At 47.5% G+C, this 23,950-nt stretch overlaps 1 protein-coding gene across 1 annotated transcript in view; it reads left to right on the forward strand.

The window, feature by feature from the left end:
- Positions 1-23,950, forward strand: part of NFYC (nuclear transcription factor Y subunit gamma) — an 84,868-nt gene that overhangs the window by 41,251 nt on the left and 19,667 nt on the right. Inside the window, exons 2-4 of the mRNA XM_048500419.1 lie at positions 14,051-14,163; positions 21,758-21,829; positions 22,378-22,491. Coding sequence (XP_048356376.1) covers positions 14,059-14,163; positions 21,758-21,829; positions 22,378-22,491 — 291 coding nt within the window. The 5' untranslated portion in view covers positions 14,051-14,058. The remainder of the gene's footprint in view (positions 1-14,050; positions 14,164-21,757; positions 21,830-22,377; positions 22,492-23,950) is intronic.

The following is a 23,950-nucleotide window of genomic DNA, read 5'->3' on the forward strand; positions in this document are numbered from 1 at the left end:
TGTCCTTTTTATTCTAACCACCATATCACATTGGTTCTAAATCATATCAAAATATTTATACCCTATCTTTCTGTGACTACACTCAAGGTGGCTTACGGCACACTTCAGAACAACAGAAACCTTAAATGGGTTTTTTTCTAATGCCTATTAAAGGTTTCTGAAATCTGAACAACAGAAACAACAAACCAATGAGTTGTACTACAAAAGCAACCACAGCACAAAACGACCACTGGATACTCAGCGAGAAGGGTCCTTCTCCTCTGAGCTTGAGGAGGACATCTTGGGTGTTTTCCACTAACCAATCAGGGAGGCAGGATTAGAATTTTTTCACTTCCTGTTGAGATAGTGCTCACCCCTTCTTTTCCAGTTTTGGTACTCACAACACAGTCAAGTGTTAGCTAAACTAGTCTTACAAAAATCAACAAGATACAAACAACCCAGTAAACATCAGTAAACAGTGAGAATAATAGAAATAACAGGAAGGAGTGCAGTTAGAAAACTTTAAAAATTATCAAAACTATCTTGTCTAACTATGCCTAGTTGCCTGTAAAAACCCCCCTGAAAAAACGATGAATAGGGAGGGACAGATGTTCTCCTTACACTCCAAGGAGAAGAACCCTTCTCACAATTAAAGGCTTTTGCACCTTTCAACCTCCACAGAGTGCCAAAAAATCTTCTTAAAATGAGTTAGGATTGTGGCAGAAGGAAGGTAAGTAGATTTCCTGCTGCCGGTGAAAATTGAAATGTATTTTGGGAATAAATGACGGGTCCATTCTGAGGACTACCTTGTCCTTATGAAAGACACACAGAGATGGGTTGGCTGATAGGGCGCTTAGTTCTGATACGTATCCAGCTGAAGTCACAGCCACCAGAAAAATGGTTTTTAGTCTTAAGTATTTCAAGGAAATGTCCTTAATTGGCTCAAATGAAGGCTTTGTCAATGTGGAAAGCACAGTATTGAACTTTCACGTTAGGAAATGGGGCACCTGTGGTTTATCTGTGAGGGTCGCCCCCTTACGGAATCTATGGATGTGGGGTGTTTAGATGTATCCCATCCTTCCAAGGAAGGAATGACATAAGCTGCCACTTGTCTCTTGAGAGTGGCAGCCCTCAGCCTGGATTTGATGCCATCCTGAAGAAACTCCAAGGTATTTTTGGTGGCCAGAACCAGTGGATCAAGTTTCTTTCTTCTGTTCCATCTCACAAAGACTTTCCATTAGATGTTGTAAATCCTAGAGGTGGACACCTGCTGAGACGCCATGATGGTGTCCATCACCTTCGAACTGTAGCCCTGTGGAACTGACAATCCCGTCTCAAAAGCCATGCGGTCAGCTGCCACTGTTCTGGATTGGGATGCCAAATTGGTCCCCAAAAAAGCAAATCTCTTCAAGCTGGCAGCCACAGAGGAGGTTTCGCTGATAACAGCAGTATGGTGGTGAACCACAACCCTCTTGCCCGGTTGGGTGCCACCAGGATCACTTCTGTCTGTTGCTCTCTTATGCTGAGCAGAAGTCTGGGAATCACCAGAAGAGGAGAGAAGGCCTATGGTAATACCCCTGGCCATTCTGTTAACAGGGCACCCACTGCTTCCGCTCTGGGGCGGAAGAAGTGAGAGTAGAGCCTCGTCATCTGGAAGTTGAGATGTGACTCACATGGGTCTAAGACAGGATGGTCTATCTGCTGAACAATGAAGTGGAATACATCCCTGTTGAGGGACTATTTGCCTGATGTCTTGCCAACTCAACTAGTCTGCCTAGATGTTGATCACTCCCTGCATGAACTTGGCCCCAAGGGACAGTAGATGTTGCTCCATTCATCTGAGGATCCTTAGGGCTTCCCTGTGAAGGGCCAACAATCTGGACTCTCCTTGTCCGTTTATGTAGGTCTTGGAGGCCACATTGTCCGTGCAAATCAGCACATGGAATTCTTGAATCTGTGTTTTGAAAGGTTGAAGTGCCAAGAAAATCACCCAGAGTTCCAGACAATTTATTGGCAGTTGAGATTCTATCTGGCTCTAACATCACTGTACCAGGACTTCTTCTAGAGTTGCACTCCCAGCCTGTCAGACTCACATTGGTAAAAAAACAACAACTGCTTGGGTGGATGCAATCCAAAATGGTTTGCCCGGCTAAACATTGTTGGGATTCATCTGCCACACTAAATTGGACTTGACCTTCTTTGAGAGAGATATGTCCCTCCTGTTGGGTTTTGGAATTAAAAGGGCTGAATGAACTGTTGGAGCTCCATGGAGTATAGTCTGCCCCATTGCAGCACATCCAGTGTGGAGATGAGTCTGCCCATGGGACTGGACAGGGGAGGAGGGAAGAAGACTGGCTCCGAATCACTGCAGTGGCTACTCCCCTGATCTTTTCAGCCTTCGGAAGAGTCACAAACAGTTAGCTGGTGGTAGTGTTGATTAGTACTCCCAGGTGTTCCAGGTCCTGGGAAGAGGTTAAGGAACTCTTTTTCTGGTTTTCTGGAAAGCCAAGAGACTCCAGGCAATCTAAGGTCTGCTCCCCAGGGGTCTGGGGAGCTGAATTTTGGTCTCCCTTTCCCTCCGCCACTGCTTTGGAGTCCTCCTGCAGCTCTGGGGCCAGTGCAGCAGTATTGAAATCAGCAGCGGCCATCTTGTCCTCCCGCAGCTTTTTGGCGTGATTTTTTTTGTCCCCTTTCCTTGCTGCGCAGAGGAAGTCTTGCAAGATGAAGCAGATGTCAGGGTAGCCATATCAGGGGTCTGCCTGCTCAGGTGGCCCCGTGATCAGGACTTCAAAGTTCTCTTCAGAGAGGAATCCATTATTCACTGTTGCAGCCACTGACATCATTACCTTCATTGTTCAGCAGATAGACCTGTGCGGCTGCCTCTGACTCCTTTCACCTTGTCTTAGCCAACAAGGCTATAAAAAGTGACCAAAGGGGGCAAAAAAGAAAGAGAAAAGAGTAAAAGAGGAGGGAAAAGGAATCAGACGAGAAACACAAAAGAAATAGAAGTGAAAATAAAGGTAAAAGCTCAAGCAGCTAAAGCTAACTGTTCTCCCTGAATGTAGGAAAGAAACTGGGGAAAGAGTGAGCACAGTCTCAACAGGAAGTGACAAAAATTCTAATCCTGCCTCCCTAATCAGACAGTGGAAAACACCCAAAATGTCTTCCTGCTCAGGGGAGAAAGGCTTAGCTATTCATATAATAATCTAAGAACCACCTACAAATTAAACAATCAACAGCAAGTTTTTTTAAAAAAATCTTCACAACAGCTAAAATCAGGAAATAGAACCTTCCGCTGGAACTTCTTCTGACATCTTATAAAAGGCTTTAGAGAATAAAAGTGTCTTCAGCCGGCATCTAGATAAGGCCTTTTTGGAGAAGGGAGTTCCGGGGCCTCAATGCCACAACATGACTTCCGAAAGTATATGGAGTGTGTGGATTCCCAGTGAAAAACCTGTGTGGATTATCTCAATCAGCACTCAGATTCATGTGGGAGACAGTGGTCCTTCGAGAATCCTGGTCAGAGACCCAGTAAGACTTTGTAGAGTTTGGAGTTGTTCTTGTAAGCATGGGGAGACAGTAGCAACTCTTGTCTGGCATGTAGGAATCAAACCTCCGGCGGTTAGTGCCCCCCAGCAGCCAGCCAGCTAATAATGCCTAATTTGTTCAATGGTGCTGAAAGCCAGCAAGAGATCCAGGAGAGTCAACAGGGTTGCCCTCCCTTTTTGCATCTCCCAAAGGTGGTGAAAGTCGAGAAGTGGGCCCTGCCACAAAAAGCTTGAGAATTGCTGACTGCAACTATCTTGCATGTTACCCAAGAAGAGTGTGCCAGGCTTTTTTAGAGGTTTACGCAAAAGAATCTGACTTTGTTTCTGCTGTGGAAGCATCTCTTGGATTGAAATGTGTTGACAGATTCTTGTGCGATTGTGAAGGTTTTCTCTCCTTTCCATTTCCAGCATTGATTCCTTCCTCCCCTCCATTTTGTAAACTCAGCAAATGGATCATAGTTAGTCTCCCTGTGAATTTTATGCTAGTCTGTGCTTTTTGGCAAGGCAGCTGTCTACATCAGTGGTTTTTAAACTCTCCACCCTCAGAGAATCCTGAGACATCATCAACTGGTCTTGTGAGGAATCTTCTGGGTGTCCATCACAGAACTACCACTCAGTGCAGCACCTAGGAGAATTTTTTAATTTACTTTGTTTATATCCCACTTTTCTCCCCCAAGTCCAAAGTAGTTTGCAACGTTCACCCCTCCTCCATTTTATCTTCCCAAAAACATCTGTGAGGCTGGTTAAGGTGAGAGTGTGTGAATGGCCCAAGGTCACCAAGTGAGTTTACATGACAGAGCAGGGATTCTAAGATGCAACCCTAGTCCAACACTCTAACCACTACATCATGGAGAAGGGAGTGCATTTGTTAGTGCATCCTCAGTTTATCTAAAACACTGGTCAAGTTAGTTGGACTGGAATGTGGTCTGCTTCACAACTTAGGGGCTTGGACAGATTTATGGAGGAGAAATCGATCTATGGCTACCAATCTTGATCCTCCTTGATCTGAGATTGCAAATGCCTTAGCAGACCAGGTGCTTGGAAGCGGCAGCAGAAGGCCATTGCTTTCACATCCTGTGTGTGAGCTCCCAAAGGCATCTGGTGGGCCACTGCGAGCAGCAGAGTGCTGGACTAGATGGATTCTGGTCTGATCCAGCAGGCTCTTTCTTATGTTCTTACGTTCTTATATTCTGAACTCTTGGAGGTATGGGATTGGTGAAAGTTTCACTCCATTACGGTGTTGTGGGTTTTCCGAGTTGTTACCGCGTTACACTCCATTCTTACATTATCATTAAAGAATTCCCGGTAAGTTTCTGAGGAACCCTTAATGCATAGTTCTGAAAACAACTACTCTAAAAGAAAGGCCAGAACATCAGATATTAGCATATGATGTGTAGGTAAGTACACATAAGGTATCATGTAAACAGAGTCAGAAATCGCAAAACATTAGAAGAACTCCAGTGATTTTGGCAAAGGGCAGGGGTTTGTTTTTTGGTTTTTTTCCCTTGAAAAATGTTATTATACCATATAATTGGTTTTTGAAGGATATCTTTTGTGGTTTGTTTTATGGGGCTTCTCAAAGCAACTGCATCCTTGGCAGGGGCTCATGTTGGTATGAAGATGTGAGTGCATTAGTTGCACCATCAACACAGCACATATGTTGTGCCATAGTACCTCATGGCAGGGAGCCATTTATTCTCCTGGAGGCGACTTAGGGCGTCTTGGTTGGGTGTTTCCTAACCCTTCTTCTGAGAGGCAGGATGTTGTTTTTTCCAACTTCCTGTTGAAGGCCCGGTCTCCATTTTCCCAGTTCTTTCCTGCCTGAAGCAGGGAGAGCAGGTTGTTACTGGCTCTGCAGCCAGGTTTTTTCCTTTTTGCCACATTTTGGATTTTTTAGGCTCAGCGGGGCCCCCTCTACCCCCGGCTGGGCGCAGACGGAGCGTTCTTGGCTCCTCTGCAGCGGATGGCGCCGGATTCCCTGGGATAAATCCCGGGAACCTCAACACCATCCTTGACGGCCCTGGCCGCGATGGCGACCAGGGCTTCATCGCCGGAGACCTTTCACAGGTCAACGGCAGAAGGAACGAGGGCAGCCATCCGGAAGACCCAGGCTGCCCGGAAGATCACCGACGGCGGCATAATGCCGCGAGAGCGCGTCCCGGCTGCGCCGGAGAAGAAACGCGGCGGCAAGTCCCGGAAGCCGAGGGATCCGCCGCAGGGGAGCGCCAGTGGCCCATGCAGGGTCGTTGAGGGCGATTCTCCCCCACACCAGGCACTGCTGACCTCCCATGCTGGACGAACGATCGCGCCACGATGCCGCCTCCCATGCAGGGCTGATGAGGGAGAGCGGCTGCAAGTGAGAGCTGCACGCTGGATGCCCGGACCGGATCGCCTGGAATCAAGGTGCAAGATCAGGGCAGGTGGAGCCGGGGCCGTTGGACGGGGAAGTTCCGCCGAACCGGAGGATTTCAACCCCCATCCCATCTCTCGGAGGGCAGGGCATCCCTCGCTACCCGGGAGGGTAGAGCAACTTCCCAGCCCAAGGCCAAGTAGGGCGGAGAGGGCAGAGCAACCTACAGTCTGCCTTCTGAGGGTAGGGCATCCTCCATCCAGGATTACTATATAGAGCAGCTTGCTATCAGCCTCTCTCCGGAGGTGGCTACTCTCCATAAATCGGGAGGACAGGTCATCCTCCAGACTGCCTTCAGAGGGAAGGCTAGCCAGCAGACGGGGAGACAGATCCCCTCCTCACTTTCTGACTCAGTGACCCAGAAGCTGGGTCATGGAGGGAGGTTTCCCTCAGGGCCTCCCCGCGAACATGTTCAGGGGCTTCATGAGGGAGGAGATTACACGATACCATGAGGGGGCCAGCCGCCCCAAACGCAGACCCAGGCCCAGGTCACCATTCAGGTCCCCCACGCCACAGACCACGGCATAGTGGTCCCCCAGTCCGACACATGGAAGGGAACCCAGTCCAGGGAACAGTAAAGGGGGACCCTTGCGGGTCCCAGGAGAACAATCTGAGGAATACAGTGAGGGAGAACTGGAGGAACAGTCCAGACCACTTCTCTGAAAAATGAGGAGTCCCCCCGACTGAACCTAGTGAGAGACCTTCCTGAGGTTTTTTCAAGCAGGGAAAATCTCTCCTCACCTCACTTAGCCAAGACAGTTTCTACCTTGGAACTGCAGGACCCAGAGGACGCAGAGGACCCATCGGCCCCTGCCCCAGCCACAACCAAACCAATCAAAGGGTGTCCAAAAGGGACAAAGGACATTTTTCCCAGACAAGAGAAGGCGCAGGAAGTCTTCCCCTTACCAGAATACTTTGAAAGGCGAATCAGAAGGGAATGGGCCAACCTAGGCACCCACAAGGGGATTCCCACCTCATTCAAGCGGCTCTATGCAGTGCCGGATTACGTCCATAACATGCTGCAGGTCCCCCTGGTGGACGCCCCAGTAGCTTCCATCCAGTCAGGGGGCCTAGTGACCGCAAATTTATGGCCGAGGGTTCCCCTGAAGGACCCCACGGATAGACAGCATGGAGACCTTCTTGAGAAAGACACACGATCGGGTTATCGTTGGCGACCAGAGGTGTTAGCACCCTCAGCCACCGCGTGGCCCTGAAGCTTCCATATCTCTGGCTTCTAGAAGGCTCCTAGACAGAGTTGCACCACAAGACGAGGTCGAAAGTCAGAGAAGGTGCATCGAGAGAGTGCTGTCCGCAGTCTCCTACCTAGCCCGGACTCCACATTTCTCGATGCCATGATGCTGGTGGTTCGCAGGATTGCAATGGCCCTGGCAACAGTGGTGCGGCGACACCTGGCTGCGCTCCTGGGCAGCCGACATTTTCATTCTAAACGAGGTGGTGGCTACTTACGACTTTCTCACGGAAACGGCTGTTATTTGGACAGGAGGCTGGATTACGGTACTGGCGAGATTGGAGTCCAAGGGACAATATGAGTGGAAAAACCTTGCCCAGATACATCAGGGGGGACCAATCCTCCAGCAGCTTCAAGTCATACACTACATTCAGATCACAACGGACTCTGCCTCGAACGACCAGAGATGGCAGAAGAACCCACCAGCCACAACCCGCTTCGCCGTAGCTGCCAGTCTGCTTTCACAGAGCACTGCTCCCAGCTCCTTTAGCGGCAACTAATCGCCAGCCAGGTAAGGCGGAAGGACAGCCCTTTTCGCCCGATGCGGCCCCAATCGCAGTTGACCGAAGGGACACTCCGGTCGGTGGCCGCCTACAACACTTCCTGGATGCGTGGGTAGGCGATCACGTAGACCGATGGACAAGGGAGGTCATTACATCAGGCTACCTCCTAGAACTGACAACTCCACCCAGACAACGTTTCCGCAGTTTCCATCAGAGTTCCAGGCTAGACAAAAGCCAACGAACAAAGCTGGCCATCCAGCACCTGCTGGAAATCCAAGCGATCGAGCCGGTGCCAACTTCGGAGAGGTCCTCAGGGGTCTACTCACACTTTTTTCACGGGTAAAGCCAAAGAAAAACGGAGACTGGCGTAGCCATCTTGAATCTCCAAGCACGGGCCGAAACATGACACATGCGCCTGTTCAAATTCAAAATGGGAGACCCTCCAGATCCATTACAGAAAACTCCTTCAACCAGGGGATTACCTTGGACGTCAAGCTGGACCTGACCGAGGGAGGCCTGCCTCCCACATCCCCATCAACCCACTCCACCGCAGATTCCTGCGTTTTGCAGTCAGAGGAGGATCACTACCCAGTACAGAGCGCTCCCATTTGGACTAGCCACAGCCCCGAGAATTTTCTCCAAGATCCCTCTTGGCCCCCATCATAGCGCTGCGCCAGGAAGGGATCCACATACACCCGTACCTGGACGACATCCTCATCAGGTCAAGCTCGGAGGAACAGGCAAAAGCGGGACCTGGCTAGGGTCACAGAGGTCTTGACCAAACACGGCTTCACTTGATAAACCTCGAACCAAAGAGCTCCCTCAACTCCATCCCAAAGTGATGGAACACCTCGGAGCCATAATCGACACGTCCAAGAACTCCCTCTTCCTACCTCGAGAAAAGGCTCAGCGGATACTTCGCCTTTCGTCGTCATTCCACACATCCAACAAAACATCTCTTCTCCAGCTAGCGAGCTTAATGGGACTGTTCATATCCACAGTAGACATGATTCAGTGGGGAAGACTACATGCCCGGCCATTACAGAGATTTCTGCGCCCACATCAGGTACGGATCATGGAAAAGAGGGACAAGCCTCTGGTCCTACCCCAGGCACTCAAGGAGAGCCTGGCATGGTGGACCCGGAAAGACAACCTCCTTGGAGGAAAAGTTTACCTCACACTGCACAAGGTGCCGGCCTTCACAGACGCCAGCCTCACAGGCTGGGGGGCATCCAGCCAAGGCAGTTACGCACAGGGTCAATGGTCCCCCAAGGAAGCAACGCTCCAGATCAACATCCTGGAGACCAGGGCAATCCACCTAGCCCTGCTACGCACTTCCAAGACCACTCTACGCTTTGGCTAAACACGCCCTGATCCCGACTCTGGACAACATAACGTACAAAGGCATACATCAACAACCAGGGGATCGAGGTCCTCAACCCTCCATCGGGAGGCATGCCAGATTCCTCTCCTGGGCAGTGAGAACAATCTAGCCTCCCTTTGACGGCAGAGCATATCCAGGGCACTCTCAACGTGGAGGCGGATTGGTTAAGCAGACAAGAAGTAGCAGAAGCGGAGTGGAAGCTGCATCCAGAGATCTTCGGGTGGGTGGTGCACCACCTCGGGAACCCTCTCGTGGACCTCTTTGCCTCAGACAAGAACCACCAACTGCCGCTTTTCATGTCCCGGTTCCATCAACATCAGGCTGTGGCAACCGACGCCTTGACATCACTATTGGCCCAAAGGCCTCCTGTACGCTTTTCCACCAGTGCCAGTCATCCCCAAGCTTCTAAGGAAGTTGAGGGCGGAACAGGCAGAGATCATCCTTGGTGAAAAAACATGGTGGCCGAGGACGACTCATGGTTTTCCCTCAATTCTACAACCTCTCCACCTCCCCACCCCTCACCTTACTCCACTGGACATGTTGTCCCCAGGGGCCAGTACATATCATACCCCAACCCTACAGTGGTTCTTGTCTGACCGCCTGGCGGCTTGGAACGCCAAGCTAACTAAGGAGGAAGGGGTACTCCGAGGGTCAGCAGGACACTATACTAGCATCCAGAAGACAATCCACCACTCAACATCTACTAACTGCTCATGGAGAGCGTTTGTTAGGTGGGCTAAAAAATCAACAAATAGGACCCGAAGTAAGACCCCTCGGTACTCACGCATTCTCCAGTTCCTACAAAGCGGGCTTCAAAAGGACTACCGGAGTCGGCGACCTCTACGCCAGGGTGCAGGTAAGCGTAAGGCGCTTTCAGCGACGGTTCTGGCCCAAGTCACAGTGGACAATCCCGATTACAAGACACCCGGACATCATCTGCTTCCTAAAAAGGGGTGCAGCAGAGACAGCTTCCCCAACAATACACCGGTTTCCGCATTGGGGACTCAACACGGTCCCTCCTCGAAGCGCTAACTAAAACCACCTTTTCGAACTCTTATATCCGAGAGATATCCCTCAGATGGCTGAGGGATGAAAGTACTTTCTTCTTGATCCGCCATCACTTCGCACGCAGAGGTAATCCAACTTCAGAGCACTGCTCAGTCAACGCCAACCTTATGCGTGTTCCATAAGGAACAGAGTAGTGCTATGCTCTTAGACCCAACGTTTCTACCGAAGGTGGGTACCTTATTCCACGTCAGACAGGAGGTCATCATCCCGACCTTTTTCCCGAAGCCAGCTCACCCCAAAGAGGTTCTATGGCATGGGCTATTGACGTCAAAGAGCCCTGAAGGAGTTCATCCGTCGCACGGAGACCCCTCAGAGCCGGACTGAGGAGCTTATTCATAAACATCTCACACTCCCTACATGGGGGGGGCACAAATGTCCCGGGCCCACGCATCCAGTAGCAATTCATCAAAACAGTGCATCATCGTAGGGGCCTGCATAAGGTGGCATCACGTCTCACCAGCGCCTACAGGGCATCATCACAGCCCACTCTACACGGCTTCTGCTGCTGCAAATGTACCGAGCCTCTTCGAAAGGACGGTAAACGCCAGTAGAAGCATACATCTGTCGAGCGGCCACATGGTCATCCAGCTTGACATTCATAGACACTACAAGATCCACCGATTCCCGGCCGCTGAAACGTGCTTTCGGCTCAAGGGTCTTGGAGCATATTTTCGGAGACTGATCATCCCACCCAGATTCAAGGGACACTGCTCGGGGAGGTCCCAACCAAGACGCCCTAAGTCGCCTCCAGGAGAATGGTCCATTGGTCACTTACCGTGAAGGGGCCTTCTCCTGTGGGGCGACGTGGGCGTCTTGGCCCCTCCCTGAGATTATACAATCTCCAAGACTTTTCGATGACCTAGCAAGGATGCACACACTACTAAAGACATGATACTCTAGAACATAATGTAATTGTGGCTTGGAGTCCCATAGGGGAGTCTTCCTGTTGTTTTTTCTTGAAGGCCTCAGGAGTCGTCACTGCTTTGTCAGGAGTCCACTGGGAAAATGGAGACCGGGCCTTCAACAGGAAGTTGGAAAAAACAACATCCTGCCTCTCAGAAGAAGGGTTAGGAAACACCCAACCAAGACGCCCACGTCACCCCACAGGAGAAGGCCCCTTCACGGTAAGTGACCAATGGACCATTCTGTTTCATTTCCTCTAGGCCTTTTGGACTTTCCCTGTTACGTGTTTTTGCTGTTCCTGTGGGGTGCTGTGTGATGGGGACCACATTGGTTGAATATATGCATATAGTTGGTGGGTGGATGGTCCTGATTTTGAGGCGGGGAATTTGACTGCATGCTTTTTGGCCTTTTCGACTCCATGTTAGTGATCTGCTTGGAATATGTTATGGAAATTAAGTATCACTGCCTAATTTCTGTATCTTATCAGGGCTCTCAGCTCGTTACATTTTAAAAAGGTTGTTCTTTATAAAGGCTTTAGAGCAGTGTTTCCCAACCTTTTCTATGTGACGGTACCCTTGACTTCACTCTTAATATCTCACAGTACCCTGTGGGTAGTATGCTCCTGCCACCCCCCAGCGCCCCTGCTTGCCACCCCCCACCTTCCCCTCCCAGTGCCCCTGCTTGCCACCACCTCCCACTTCCCCTCCCAGTGTTCCTGCTTGCCACACACCCCAGAGGCCTATCTGGGCACACGGGACCAAGGTGCCGCTGTTGCCACGGGCTTCCAGGCGCCCTCAGGGCCACAGCTGGCTGGACTGTTGGGAGACACCACAAAGTGAGGAGGGGCAGTAGCATTGTCGCGGTACCCCTGGGACATGCTCACGGCACCCCAGGATACCATGGAACCCCAGTTGGGAATCGCTGCTTCAGAGACTGTGGCCTGGATCATAAGCCTTGCTTCTTTGTGAGGTGGTGAGGTGCTTTGTGAGCAGAGGTGGTCCTTCACTGACTCAATGAAAGGCTCTGGGGTTGCACAAATGGAAGCTCCTAGCACTTGAGGAAGGGTCCAGTGTAAGCAGGTTTCAGGCCTGTGACAGACCTGACCTCTTGTGAAAGAATGACAAATTCAGTACCGCCTTTTGTTTTCCAAAGCAGGAATTTTTGCTCCTCCCTCTTTTTGCCTGAGAAAAGACCAAAATAAAACCTTCAGTACACAATGGATCATAAGTCACTGAGAACTGAACCCGCTTATGCCAGAATCATTCTTGGCTTTGAGCCATTTCTCATTACTCAGCTGCTTATTCAGACTTTTAAATAAAGCAGTTCGTGGCTTCTCCCCTTTCTGTTCAAATTTAGAAATGTATGTCAAACTCAGATCAAAAAGCAGCATTGGGTCTTGGTCCTGGGATGATCACCATCAGCCTTTTAAGAATGCACTGGCTGCCCCTTTTACACAGTTGGGTAGTAAATATCATCTGGAATTTCTGGTACCTAGAGCAAGTTTTGTCCTGTAGATTTCTGTAATTCATGAGATCCATCACCATTTGGAACTCTTCTCTTTCTTTGCTGGCGTTTCTCATAATGCTGTTGGCCCGCCCTAACACTGTATTTCATGACCTATGTTAAAACGATATGTAGAAGAGTTGTGTGGAGCTCCAGTTTTGTAACGTACAGTATTTCCCAAATATCTGATTAGGTGAGGCAAGCACCCTTTCTTCAGATTTAAAATTGGAGGAACGCTTCACTCTCAACACCTAACAGGTATTTTTAGGATGCGTTACCAGTAAGAATTACATGCCCTCAGAAGAGTTCACCTCCGGGCGGGGCAGGGGTGTGTGGCGGCAAGAGTTTCCTGCTTCCTTAAGAGGCAGTGATTTGTGTCAAGAAACAATGGCAGCCTCCTCCTGTAAGAGCAGCCAGTTCTGCTACATGTTGATGTGAGAAATGAATGAATGCTCCTGTCTTGCCCAGTGCTGAAACATGAGAGTTATCCCCCAAAAGCTGATTGGACAGAGGGCAAACTAATGCAGTGAAACATGCAAGGGGGCAGTACATAGGCTCTTCTTTGGGTCAACAGGTGTCTTCATTTATTTAATAGTACTGCTATTTCCTATAGAGCAGATATTGCCCCTTTTTTTAAAAAAACACCCCCATCTATTGATGCATTTCATATCAACAAGGTAACAGTAGTCTGGGCACTATTGACAACATTAGAACATTTATAATTCTTTTTCTGTCTGCACTTCAGGTTCTTGCAGTGCTGTAGGTAAATATCTGACAAGGGGAACATTGACTGTCAAAAGTTTATAGCCCCCAAATCTTGTTGGTCTCTGTGGTGCTACAGGATTCAAGTCTAGCTATTCTCCTGGAGGTGGAGGACATCTTGGATGGGTGATTCCTCACCCCTTCATCAGGGAGACAGGAATAAGTTTTCTGCTACTTCCTGTTAGAGGCTCGTTGGCCATTTTTTGCCAGTGCTTTTCCTGCCTCTGACCAGGAGAGCACGATCTTTCCAGGCTCCTGACTTCTTGCCTTCCCATTTCTCTATTTTGCCTTGTTTTTATGCACTTTTCACCTCTTCTTGTATCCCTCTCCACCTCTAGTGTCTCTATTTCCTGGGGGTGGGGGTGGGGGTGACCTTTTCTGGGTGATTCCACTTCTTGGGTACTGCTGGAGAGAGCGATCTACATCTTCAGGGTTTGCCGTATGGAAGGCAGAGGTGCAGGGCACTGCTTCTTCCAAGCAGTTTGACAGGGCAAGAAGATTCATGTGCAGTGGAACACGCCCTGAGAATATGTGGCTCAATTGCAAATCGAAATGTTTTTGGATGCTTCAGGCAGAATGAAATCTGTGCTGACTGAAGAGCATTATGGGGAGCCTCTGTTGGACTTTTAAGTAATGTTGACAGGTGGGGTGGTGGCAAATGTTACTGGAGCTCATTCTAACCTGGCAGCTCCTCAGCCTGAATGTTTACTTACTTCCAATGTGTCCCTCATTTTTTTTCAGTTACCATCATGTCCACAGATGGCGGCTTTAGTGCAGGGGCCAACAGCGATGCCCAGCAATGCCTTCAGTCTTTCTGGCCGCGGGTCATGGAAGAGATTCGGAACCTGACCGTGGTAAGATCTTGGTTTGCTTTAAAAAGATTTCATCCTGCTGTCTCCCACAAATCCATTTTCTAGGCAGATTACAAAAAAAATTTCACAGTTTACAATTAACATCCCAACACAAGTCTAAATGTCACCTAAAATCAGGCAGAGTGGCAGACCATCAGGAAAGGAGAACAGCAGCAGAACATTGGAAACAAATCAAGGGCAGAACATAAGAACATAAGAACATAAGAACAAGCCAGCTGGATCAGACCAGAGTCCATCTAGTCCAGCTCTCTGCTACTCGCAGTGGCCCACCAGGTGCCTTTGGGAGTTCACATGTAGGATGTGAAAGCAATGGCCTTCTGTGGCTGTTGCTCCCGAGCACCTGGACTGTTAAGGCATTTGCAATCTCAGATCAAAGAGGATCAAGATTGGTAGCCATAAATCGACTTCTCCTCCATAAATCTGTCCAAGCCCCTTTTAAAGCTATCCAGGTTAGTGGCCATCACCACCTCCTGTGGCAGCATATTCCAAACACCAATCACACGTTGCGTGAAGAAGTGTTTCCTTTTATTAGTTCTAATTCTTCCCCCCAGCATTTTCAATGAATGCCCCCTGGTTCTAGTATTGTGAGAAAGAGAGAAAAATTTCTCTCTGTCAACATTTTCTACCCCATGCATAATTTTATAGGACTTCTGCAATCCATATCCCCCCCCTCAGACGCCTCACTCTCCAAACTTAAAAGGGAGTCTCCAAACGCTGCAGCCCTTTTCCCCTCATTAAGGAAGGTGCTGCAGTCCCTCAATCATCCTCATTAAGCCCTTCTCTGCACCTCTTTTCTATCTCTTCAATATCCCCTTTTTGCAGGATGTGGCTGACCAAGAGACTGAACACAGTTACTCTGCGCGGGTCAGCGATGCTCACAGCTTTATATAAGGGGGCAATGTGACAATCTTTGCAGTTTTATTCTCCCCAATTCCCTTTCCTAATTATCCCCAGCATAGAGTTTGCCTTTTTTCTACAGCTGCCATACATTGAGTTGACATTCCCATGGAACTACTTCAACTAAGACGCCCAAATCCCTTCCTCCTGGTCTGTGACTGATGTAGCACTGACCCCTGTAGTAGCATGTATATGTGAAGTTTTGGATTTTTTTGCCCCCCTATGTGCATCACTTACTTGCACTTCTGTTTTGCTTTACATTGGAACTGCATTTTGCCATTTCCTTAGCCCACTCACCTAATTTATCCAAGCTGTCCAGCTTTGGAGCTCCTCAAGCCAATCCTTTGTGGTTCTCACCCACCCTACAAGCAATTTGGTATCATCTGCAAACTTGGCCACCACGCTTACCCACCCCTCTACTTCCAGGTCATTTTATGAATAGGTTAAAGAGCACTGGTCCCAATATCGGATCCTTTGGGGACAATTACCTCCCTACACATCTCTCTCCATTGTGAGAATTTTCCCATTTACACCCACTCTTTGCTTCCTGTTTCTCAAATCCAGTTTTAATCCATAGGAGGGACTTCCCCTCTTATTCCTTCATTGCTGAGTTTTCTCCAATAGTCTCTGAGGTGAGGGAACTTTGTCAAAAAGCCTTTTGGAAATCCAAGTAGAACACAATGTCCACTGGTTCCCCCACTTATCCACACATGCCTGTCTTCTACATCCCTCAAAGGAACTCTTAGTAAGTTTGTAAGACAGGATTTGCCTCTGCAAAAGCCATGCTGACTCTTTCTCCAGCAGGTCTTTGCTTCTTTCTTAAGCATGTTTTATAATTTTATCTTTTAATGACAGATTCTCACTAATTTACCAGGAACAGATGTCAAACTGACTGGCCTTGTAATTTTCCTCGGGTCCCCCCCTAGATCCTTTCTCTCTTAAAGATTGGTGTGACATTGGCCATCTTCCAGTCTTCAGGGATGGAGCCTGATTTCCCAAGGATAAGTTGCATATTAAAGTGAGAAGATCAGCAATTTCATGCTTGAGACTCCTTTAAGAACTCTTGGGTTGAGATGCAATCTGGGGCCAGGGATTTGGTAACATTTAGTTTAATATCAATGGCTGCCAGAACTTCTTCCCTTGTCTACCACTATCTTTGTTAGTTCCCTCTGGATTCGCCTCCTGCTAGAAGTTTCTTGGTTCAGGTGCAGGTGTGAATTTTCCTCACTTCTCCCTCTTTGGGTGAAGACAGATGCAAAGAAATTCATCTCAGCTTTTCTGCAATCTCCCTGTCAATCTTTTAGCACACCCTTTGTTCCTTTTGTCATTCCAACGGGCCTACCGCTTCCCTTTTTTTGCTGGTTTTCCTGCTTTTGATGTACTTTGAAGAACTGTTTGTTGCTGGTCTTTTGATGTTCACAGCCATGTGTTCCTCATAACTCTTTTTTTTTGCACACCTCCCTCTCTTTACAGCTAACTTGCTTCTCTTTTGCCACCATTTGTGTTCTCTCTTGGTATTCTTTATCAGTTAAGTTGGACTTCCATTTTCTAAAGACATCTTTTTTTTCCCTAATAATTTCCCTCAACTTTGTCCCTTTGTTAACCATGGTGGCTTTCTTTTGGACTGGGCGCTGTCTTTCCTAACCCAAGCTTGGAACACATTCCAGCTGAGAGCTTTTGTAGACTGTAGTTTTTAAATAACCCTCCAAGCATCTTGGACATTTTGACTCTCTCTCTTGAGGATTTTTTTCTCCTCTTTCAGCTTCCTGCGCACTATCCCCCTCATCTTTGAGAAATTTCCCTTTCTGGAAGGCAAATGTAACTACATTAGTAGTTGTCACTTGTTCGTGACATGCAGAGATACTCGAATCTGATACAGTTGTGCATTGTGGTCGCTGTTTCCCCTAATACGGCTCAACAACACTGACTTCCCGCTTACCAGGTCCTGGGTCCCACATAGGAAATTAGGATCTTAGGATCCCACATCTCCCCTGGTTGGTTCTACAACCATCTGCTCCTAAGCCACTGAGTCATTTGTAAGCATATCCAGGAGATGTTCCTCTCCTTTACTATGGACCCTTGAACATGCATTTTTTCCAGCTTTATATGGGGATAGTTAAGAGTACGCCCCATTACCAATGAAGACATATTATTTTGCTTTTAAGTTGGCCTCTCTAATTTCTTTTTCCATCTCAGAATCCTCTTGTGCGCTTTGGTCAGGGGGACGATAATATATTCCTAATGTTAAACTATGCTTCACCCCTGGTATGTTGATATCCACAGTGCTTCTGTAGGGGGGAATCAAGCTCCCCTGCATTGTCTATTTCCTATATGTGACACTATGCTCTCTTTTTGATGTAGAGGAGCCACTCCCACCTCCAATACGCCTCTCGTCCTATCCTTCTTCCTGTAGGAGCCTGTGAAACCTGGGATAACAGCATCCCACTTGGTTCTCCTCATTCCACCATGTCTCTGTGGATGCCCACTATATCAATGCGTCCCTCCTTCAAAACTCTGTACTCCAGCTCCCCCATTTTAGGTCGAATGCTTCTACTATTAGCATAGAGACACTTGTATACTCTGTCTCTGTCCCTAACCTGGGATTTATGTGTTTTGCCCTCTAGCCTTTTGTAGACACTATCACAGGGGTCAGAACAGAAAAACAAGACCACTAAAGGCCTAGAAAAATAGCAGTGCCTTTTCCTGGCATTTGGTTTCCCATAAAAAGCACTGCAGAACTTTCAGGCAATGGTTTGCAGAGTTTTGTTTCTGTCAAGTCACAGCTGACTTCGGTGACCCCATAGGGTTCTCAAGGCAAGAGAAATGTAGAGGTGATTTGCCACTGCCTGTCTCTGCACAATGACCCTGGTATTCATTTGTGGCCACACATCCATACTCAGAGCTATATAGTCTTAAATCTCAGATTAGTTATATCTCAATAACTTTGTGTATTGTATTGTCGAAGGCTTTCACGGCCGGAATCACTTGGGTGCTGTGTGGTTTCTGGGCTGTATGGCCGTGTTCTAGCAGAACACGCTGCTAAAACACGGCCATATAGCCCAGAAACCACACAGCACCCAAACTTTGTGTATTGCATGCTGTCTTCTTGAGGCAAGGGGAGAACAGAATTGGATCTCTTCATTGTATGAAGATATAGACTTCCTGCCCACAAGAGAATCATTGCCATTGGCACTGGCATGCCTACTTTTTCCAGCAAGAGAGTTGCTTGCTTTGCTGCCTCCTGCTGAAACTTCACATTCTGGAGAAAATGTTAAACGAGGTTTACTAGACTGAACTGTGTGTTTTGCCCAGGTGGGGGGAGGTCCCCAGTGTTCGCTGGGGTGACCTGGGCTTGTCACAGTTCTTCGGAGCTCTCTAAGCCCCACCCACCTCACAGGGTGTTTGTGGGGGGAGGTGGGGAGGAAAGGAAACTGTAAGCCTCTTTGAGTCTCCTACAGGAGAGAAAGGGGGGATATAAATCCAAACTCTTCTTCCTCTTCTTCTTCTTGACTTTGGCCTGTTCTGGCTAGAATTCTGAAAACCGGCATCATTTCCAGTGCGGGGATTTTTTTTTTTGGCGGGGGAGGGGATAAGGGGGTTTCTGGATTTGTGCAGAAACCGCTTTCTTCCCCTTTCCCGCTTCTTGAATGCCGAAGTCTTAAAAAATGATTTATATGATGATATTTAACATCAGTCTGGGTTGCAGTGAAGAAAGCAATCTGAGTTAAAACAATCATGATTTTGCCAAATGTTGTTTAAAATGGTTATACGGGGACTAGGAACAGGCCATGTAAACTTCATTTTGGGTTTCTTCCCTTTCCCCCATTTGTTTTGCACAGAGTCAAGAACAAGGCTCTCTTGAGAGGTCAGCATCTCCACCACATTACAGTGGTTGGTCCTTAACTGCCGAGTCTTGAACACAATTGAAAATTTTCCAAAAGCAAAAGACTGCTAGTTTAGAAAATGCCCCCTGTTAAAACAAAGGGGCAGTTCAGAATCAGCAGGCTGAAGATAAGCTTCGCTTTTCAGTGTGACACTTGGAGCTGCCTTTCGGGAGGCAGAAGGAGAAATCTTGATGCATAAAACCCAGAATTAATTACTCCAATTCCTCAGCATGTAGAGTTCTGGCACACGAGAGCTGCAGGTTCTGAGCTTTCAACTCTTATGAGCCTTATTCGGCAGCTTTTAATTTCAAGCATCCTAATCACACGAATCAATTTATTGCACTACGAGTGAACAAAACACCCAATGTCAAGCCATAGCCTGTCTGCCTGAGTGGAAATTTTAATAGGGACTGTGGAGGAAAGATAATTATAAAACAGACCTCTGCAGCTCCCCTGCTTGGAATCAGCACCAAAACGATGCCTTCTGAAGGCAATCTGCTGAATGCTCTCTGCGTGTGGATCTCCCCATACAAAGAAAAGTCCACAAAACAAGTCACCAAGAGAGTTCAGGTTTTCTGCTGCTTGCTGCAACCTTGGTATCTTGGCTATTCAGCGTGGTGTAGTGGTTAAGAGCAGGTGCACTATAATCTGGAGAACCGGGTTTGATTCCTCGCTCTTCCACTTGAGCTCTGGAGGCTTATCTGGGGAACCAGATTAGCTTGTGCACTCCAACACGTGCCAGCTGGGTGACCTTGGGCTAGTCACAGTTCTTTGGAGCTCTCTCAGCCCCACCTACCTCACAGGGTGTTTGTTGGGGGGAGGGAAGGAAAGGAGATTGTAAGCCCCTCTGAGTCTCCTTGCAGGAGAGAAAGGGGGGATATAAATCCAAACTCTTCTTCTTCCATCCCAGCATGGTGGTCTTGGATGTGATCCACCCCCATCCCCCAGCGAAATAAATGTGTGTGGCACAAGGCCCATTTCAATCTGGTATCTGACCTGACAGAGCCATCATTAGTGGTTGTCCTTGTATCATCTTCACTGAGTGGTCGACAGACCTCTTTGTTGATTCTCCAAGATAAATGTTTTTCACGTTTTCTAGATTCACCGAGTTCTTTCCACATCGAATTCTCTGTTAAGTAGCCATGGAGTCCCTATAGCCTGCAGCAGATTCCAAGGTGTGCTGGAGAGGTGTGCATGATTCACGTAAAATAGTGGCCAGATGTTCTGGGCCTCAGGATCATACCTCCCAAACTACAAGTGGGGCATACCCAACCCCTGTGCATTTCTGTCCGTTTATTTATTTATTTATTAGTTAGATTTTTATACCACTGGCAAAGATAGCCACACTGTCCTCCAAGAGAGCTTGTCTGCCATTACGTATGTTCGCACTACAGACCCCCTAAAGCTTCCAAGGAACGAAAACACACACACACCCACACACACCCACACACACCCACACACACACACACACACACCCAGTTCCCTGGAGCTGTTTGAAAACCAGGATGTCTACAACTTTTGTCACTGTGGCTACTAATTTTTATTCCATTATCCTCTGTGTAACAGTGACACAGAATATCACTTTTTCTGAGTGGTGGCAAGGAATCAAGGTGCTCTTGGTGAACTGGTTTTGCTATTAAGTACCAGTGACAGAGCAACCTTGCCGCTTAGGTGTGCTGCTAAGTTTCATTTTGCTGCTGGCTAAGTATGTATCGACGGTGTTTACAAGCATCTTTAATCACTTCAATATTACTCCTCCTGAACTCAAGCTTGTGGGCACCATCATCATGCTTTTGTAACCTTGAGGACTGAAAGGGTATGGAAGCAAGGTATCATTTCTCTTCCAGATATCCATCCTGTACTGTACTAACTGAACTGTTTTTCTTGTACTTCTGACCTTGATTCATAGTGTTTAATGTTGACTATTTCAAACCCTTTGTGCACTCTGGGCCCCATGTCTCTCCCATGGGCCAGATCAAGGCATTCTGGTGAGGCTGTGCTTGCAAACCAAAGAACATGAGAGTAGATGAAGGATTCAGCAGCGTCTCTTTTGCAGTGGCACCAACACTGCAGAAACTACTGCCCCTTTAGAAGCACCTGTCCTTGCTTGCTAACCTTTAGGGGGAAAGTGTGCAGTGTTATTTGTTTCTTGAGGGTTTTTAGGGCATTCTAACATGGATTTACTGTTTCTGTGGTTTGTTTCTTGGAGTAATTTTGTATTATACATTTTAGCAAGTCTAATGTACTCTTCACAGGAGCACACAACTGATCCGAGACACTTCACAATTCCCAAGTTAGGTCAGGGCCTTGAAGCTTGTGGGCCCCCCCCCCCCCCCCGATTTCCCCCTAAGAAAATAAAGCTAAGGAGTTGTCCCAAGCTTAGCTGAGTGGTTGCCAGCAGTTCTGGTTTCATACACACACTAGGTTGAGTCATCATGATGTATTCAATGTGTTTCATCTTGAAAGCCATCATGATGTATTCAATCATCTGTTTTCTTTCTTCTTAAGTGTCTGTGGAGTGTCCTGATTGTATTACAGGAACCAAATTGTGCTTTTCAGAAGTACAGGTTACTTGTGTAACTGTTGAAGCACATTGCTAATGAAAGGAGCTATCAAGTGCATTATCATTGGAGAAGGATGAGTAATCTCCTGCAGGGAGTGCGATACATTTCTAAGCCACCTTGACAATGATGGTCTGCTTCTTATTGATACTGTTGAACAACCCCTACGCGTGTGTTGTCTGCTGGCTAGCAGAGGCAGTGTCAACCTTTCTCTTTCCTTGTTGCACTCTGCAGAAAGACTTCAGGGTCCAGGAGCTTCCTCTGGCACGCATTAAGAAGATCATGAAACTTGATGAAGATGTGAAGGTAAACCCCAAGCGAGACCTTTGACCTGACATACAATGGATGAATGCATTCTGAGCTACTTTAATTTCACCCCTGAAGCATCTCTTTGCGTTGGAGAGTGCAGTCTGGCTTTCAATGGGCCCGCCTTCTCAATGGATAACATGAGGCATTGCGGTGAAGCCAGAGTGGAAAGCCTTGTGGGAAACTGAAATGATTTTTGGCTTGTTTTTGTTTTTTGTGAGGGATGGATTTCTGACGCCAGGTGCTGTTACCTGAAATGTAACAAGGCTGTTGTATGTAGTAAAGCCCTCCCATGGCATGGTAGTTGTAGGACAGTCCATCTGCATGTCAGATCTGTAAACCCATCTCTGTCTCCTACCCTCTCCGCAGGAAAGGGGACTTTTCTGCTTTAGCCAACATTTTTTATTACCTTCCCAGTACATTTATTCCGCACCTTTCTCCTATTATGGAATTCAATGCTGCATACTTTGGGGAGGGCTGATGAAGCAAGATTTTAGGGGGTTTGCAGTAAGAGTAAAAAAGAGTAAAATAGACAATGTTGCTTGCAGATGATCAGTGCAGAAGCACCTGTGCTGTTTGCCAAGGCTGCTCAGATATTCATCACAGAGTTGACATTACGGGCATGGATACACACAGAAGATAACAAACGCAGGACTTTGCAGGTAACCATATACTTATTTTTAAGTTACCATAAGGAGCCATTCATCTCCACTGCCATTTCAGTGGAGGCAGAGAGAGGATAAGTCCTCACTGGTAATTTTTGAATACAAACTCCTCTCTTCCAGTTCTCTGGTGCACAGGAGCTTGATTTACAGTGAAGAATCTAAGAACAAGGAGGGGCTCTGAACTCCCTTCTCTTCCCTCTCTTTCCTCCCTGCTACTGCCTTCTCTCCCATCCACTTTTCCCTCAAAGAGTCACTCCATTGCAGATACTGGTCTGTAAGACAGGCTGAACCCCAAGATGCCACCAGGCCATGGTTTTGAACAAACAAGCGAGTTCTTACTCCTTGCCTGCAGGCCTTCTGTTAAGACCTTTTCATTTCAAAAATGGCTTTGGAGACTGGCAAATGTGATTCCCTGGTACAGTTCATCATTGCTGCAGCTGTTGTTATCTTACAGGTCTCTGGTGCCACTACTCTTGATTTCATCTGCTGTTTCTACCCCATTTGTTTTAGAGATGTGCTTTTAAGTGGTTTGGGGTTTTTTCCCTTTGAAAATGTGTTAAAAATATTCCACATGAACCCAATAACTTGCCTTCCATCCCCAGAGCAGCACAAGCGCTGGAGGCAGAAGAACGGTGGCTTGTCAGCCATGCTATAGTGAGGGCAACTCTTAGTTTACAGGGTCACACTAAGCTTCTGCCTTCAGTTTGTGTTCATCTTTGGGGTCTCTGTTGAACCTCTGTGCAACTAACTGCCAAGGAAAAATGGCCCTTAGAACCACAGCCAAACTATTCTTGTTAATTGATGCAACTGGGCTGGTTTGAATTTAGACATAGCTTGAAGGCAGAGAGAACAACAAGAGTCCTCCTTAAGTACTTCTGCTCCTTGAACTTCTTCTCTTGCATCTGAGGAAGTGGAATCTAGGCCCTGAAAGTTTATGCTAGAGTAATGTAGCTAATGCAGCTCTTGTAGCTATTGATGCACAATGAAGTGCAGGATCATCTATATATAACTTTCAGAGCAAATGCAGGTATGGGGAATGGCATGGGAGTTCTGACTGTAATTCCATTTAATAACCTTTGTCTCTTTGTGAAATGCAGAGTTAAATCTAGGAAGTTTCAGAATTTAATCTAGAAACAGTTTATGGCATATGGGTTAAGAGCATCAAACTCTCATCTGGGTTTTTCCCCCCACTCTTCCACATGAAGCCTGCTAAGAGTGATCTTGGGCTAGTCACAGTTCTTCAGAACTTTTTCAGCCCCTGAAGAGGCAGGCAATGACAAAAATTTCTAAATCCCTTCTGCCTTGAAAGCCCTCCAGGATCGCCATAAATCAACTGTGACTTGATGGTGCAAACGCACACCCACATACCATGTCACACCACTGGAACCAGCTTCCTTTTTAGTGAACTAACCCAGCTGATTAGTAGGATTGTTTTTCAGAATTTTCAGACATGGCT

The sequence above is a fragment of the Sphaerodactylus townsendi genome, linkage group LG06 (genome assembly GCF_021028975.2).
Source record: "Sphaerodactylus townsendi isolate TG3544 linkage group LG06, MPM_Stown_v2.3, whole genome shotgun sequence".
Lineage (NCBI taxonomy): Eukaryota > Metazoa > Chordata > Lepidosauria > Squamata > Sphaerodactylidae > Sphaerodactylus > Sphaerodactylus townsendi.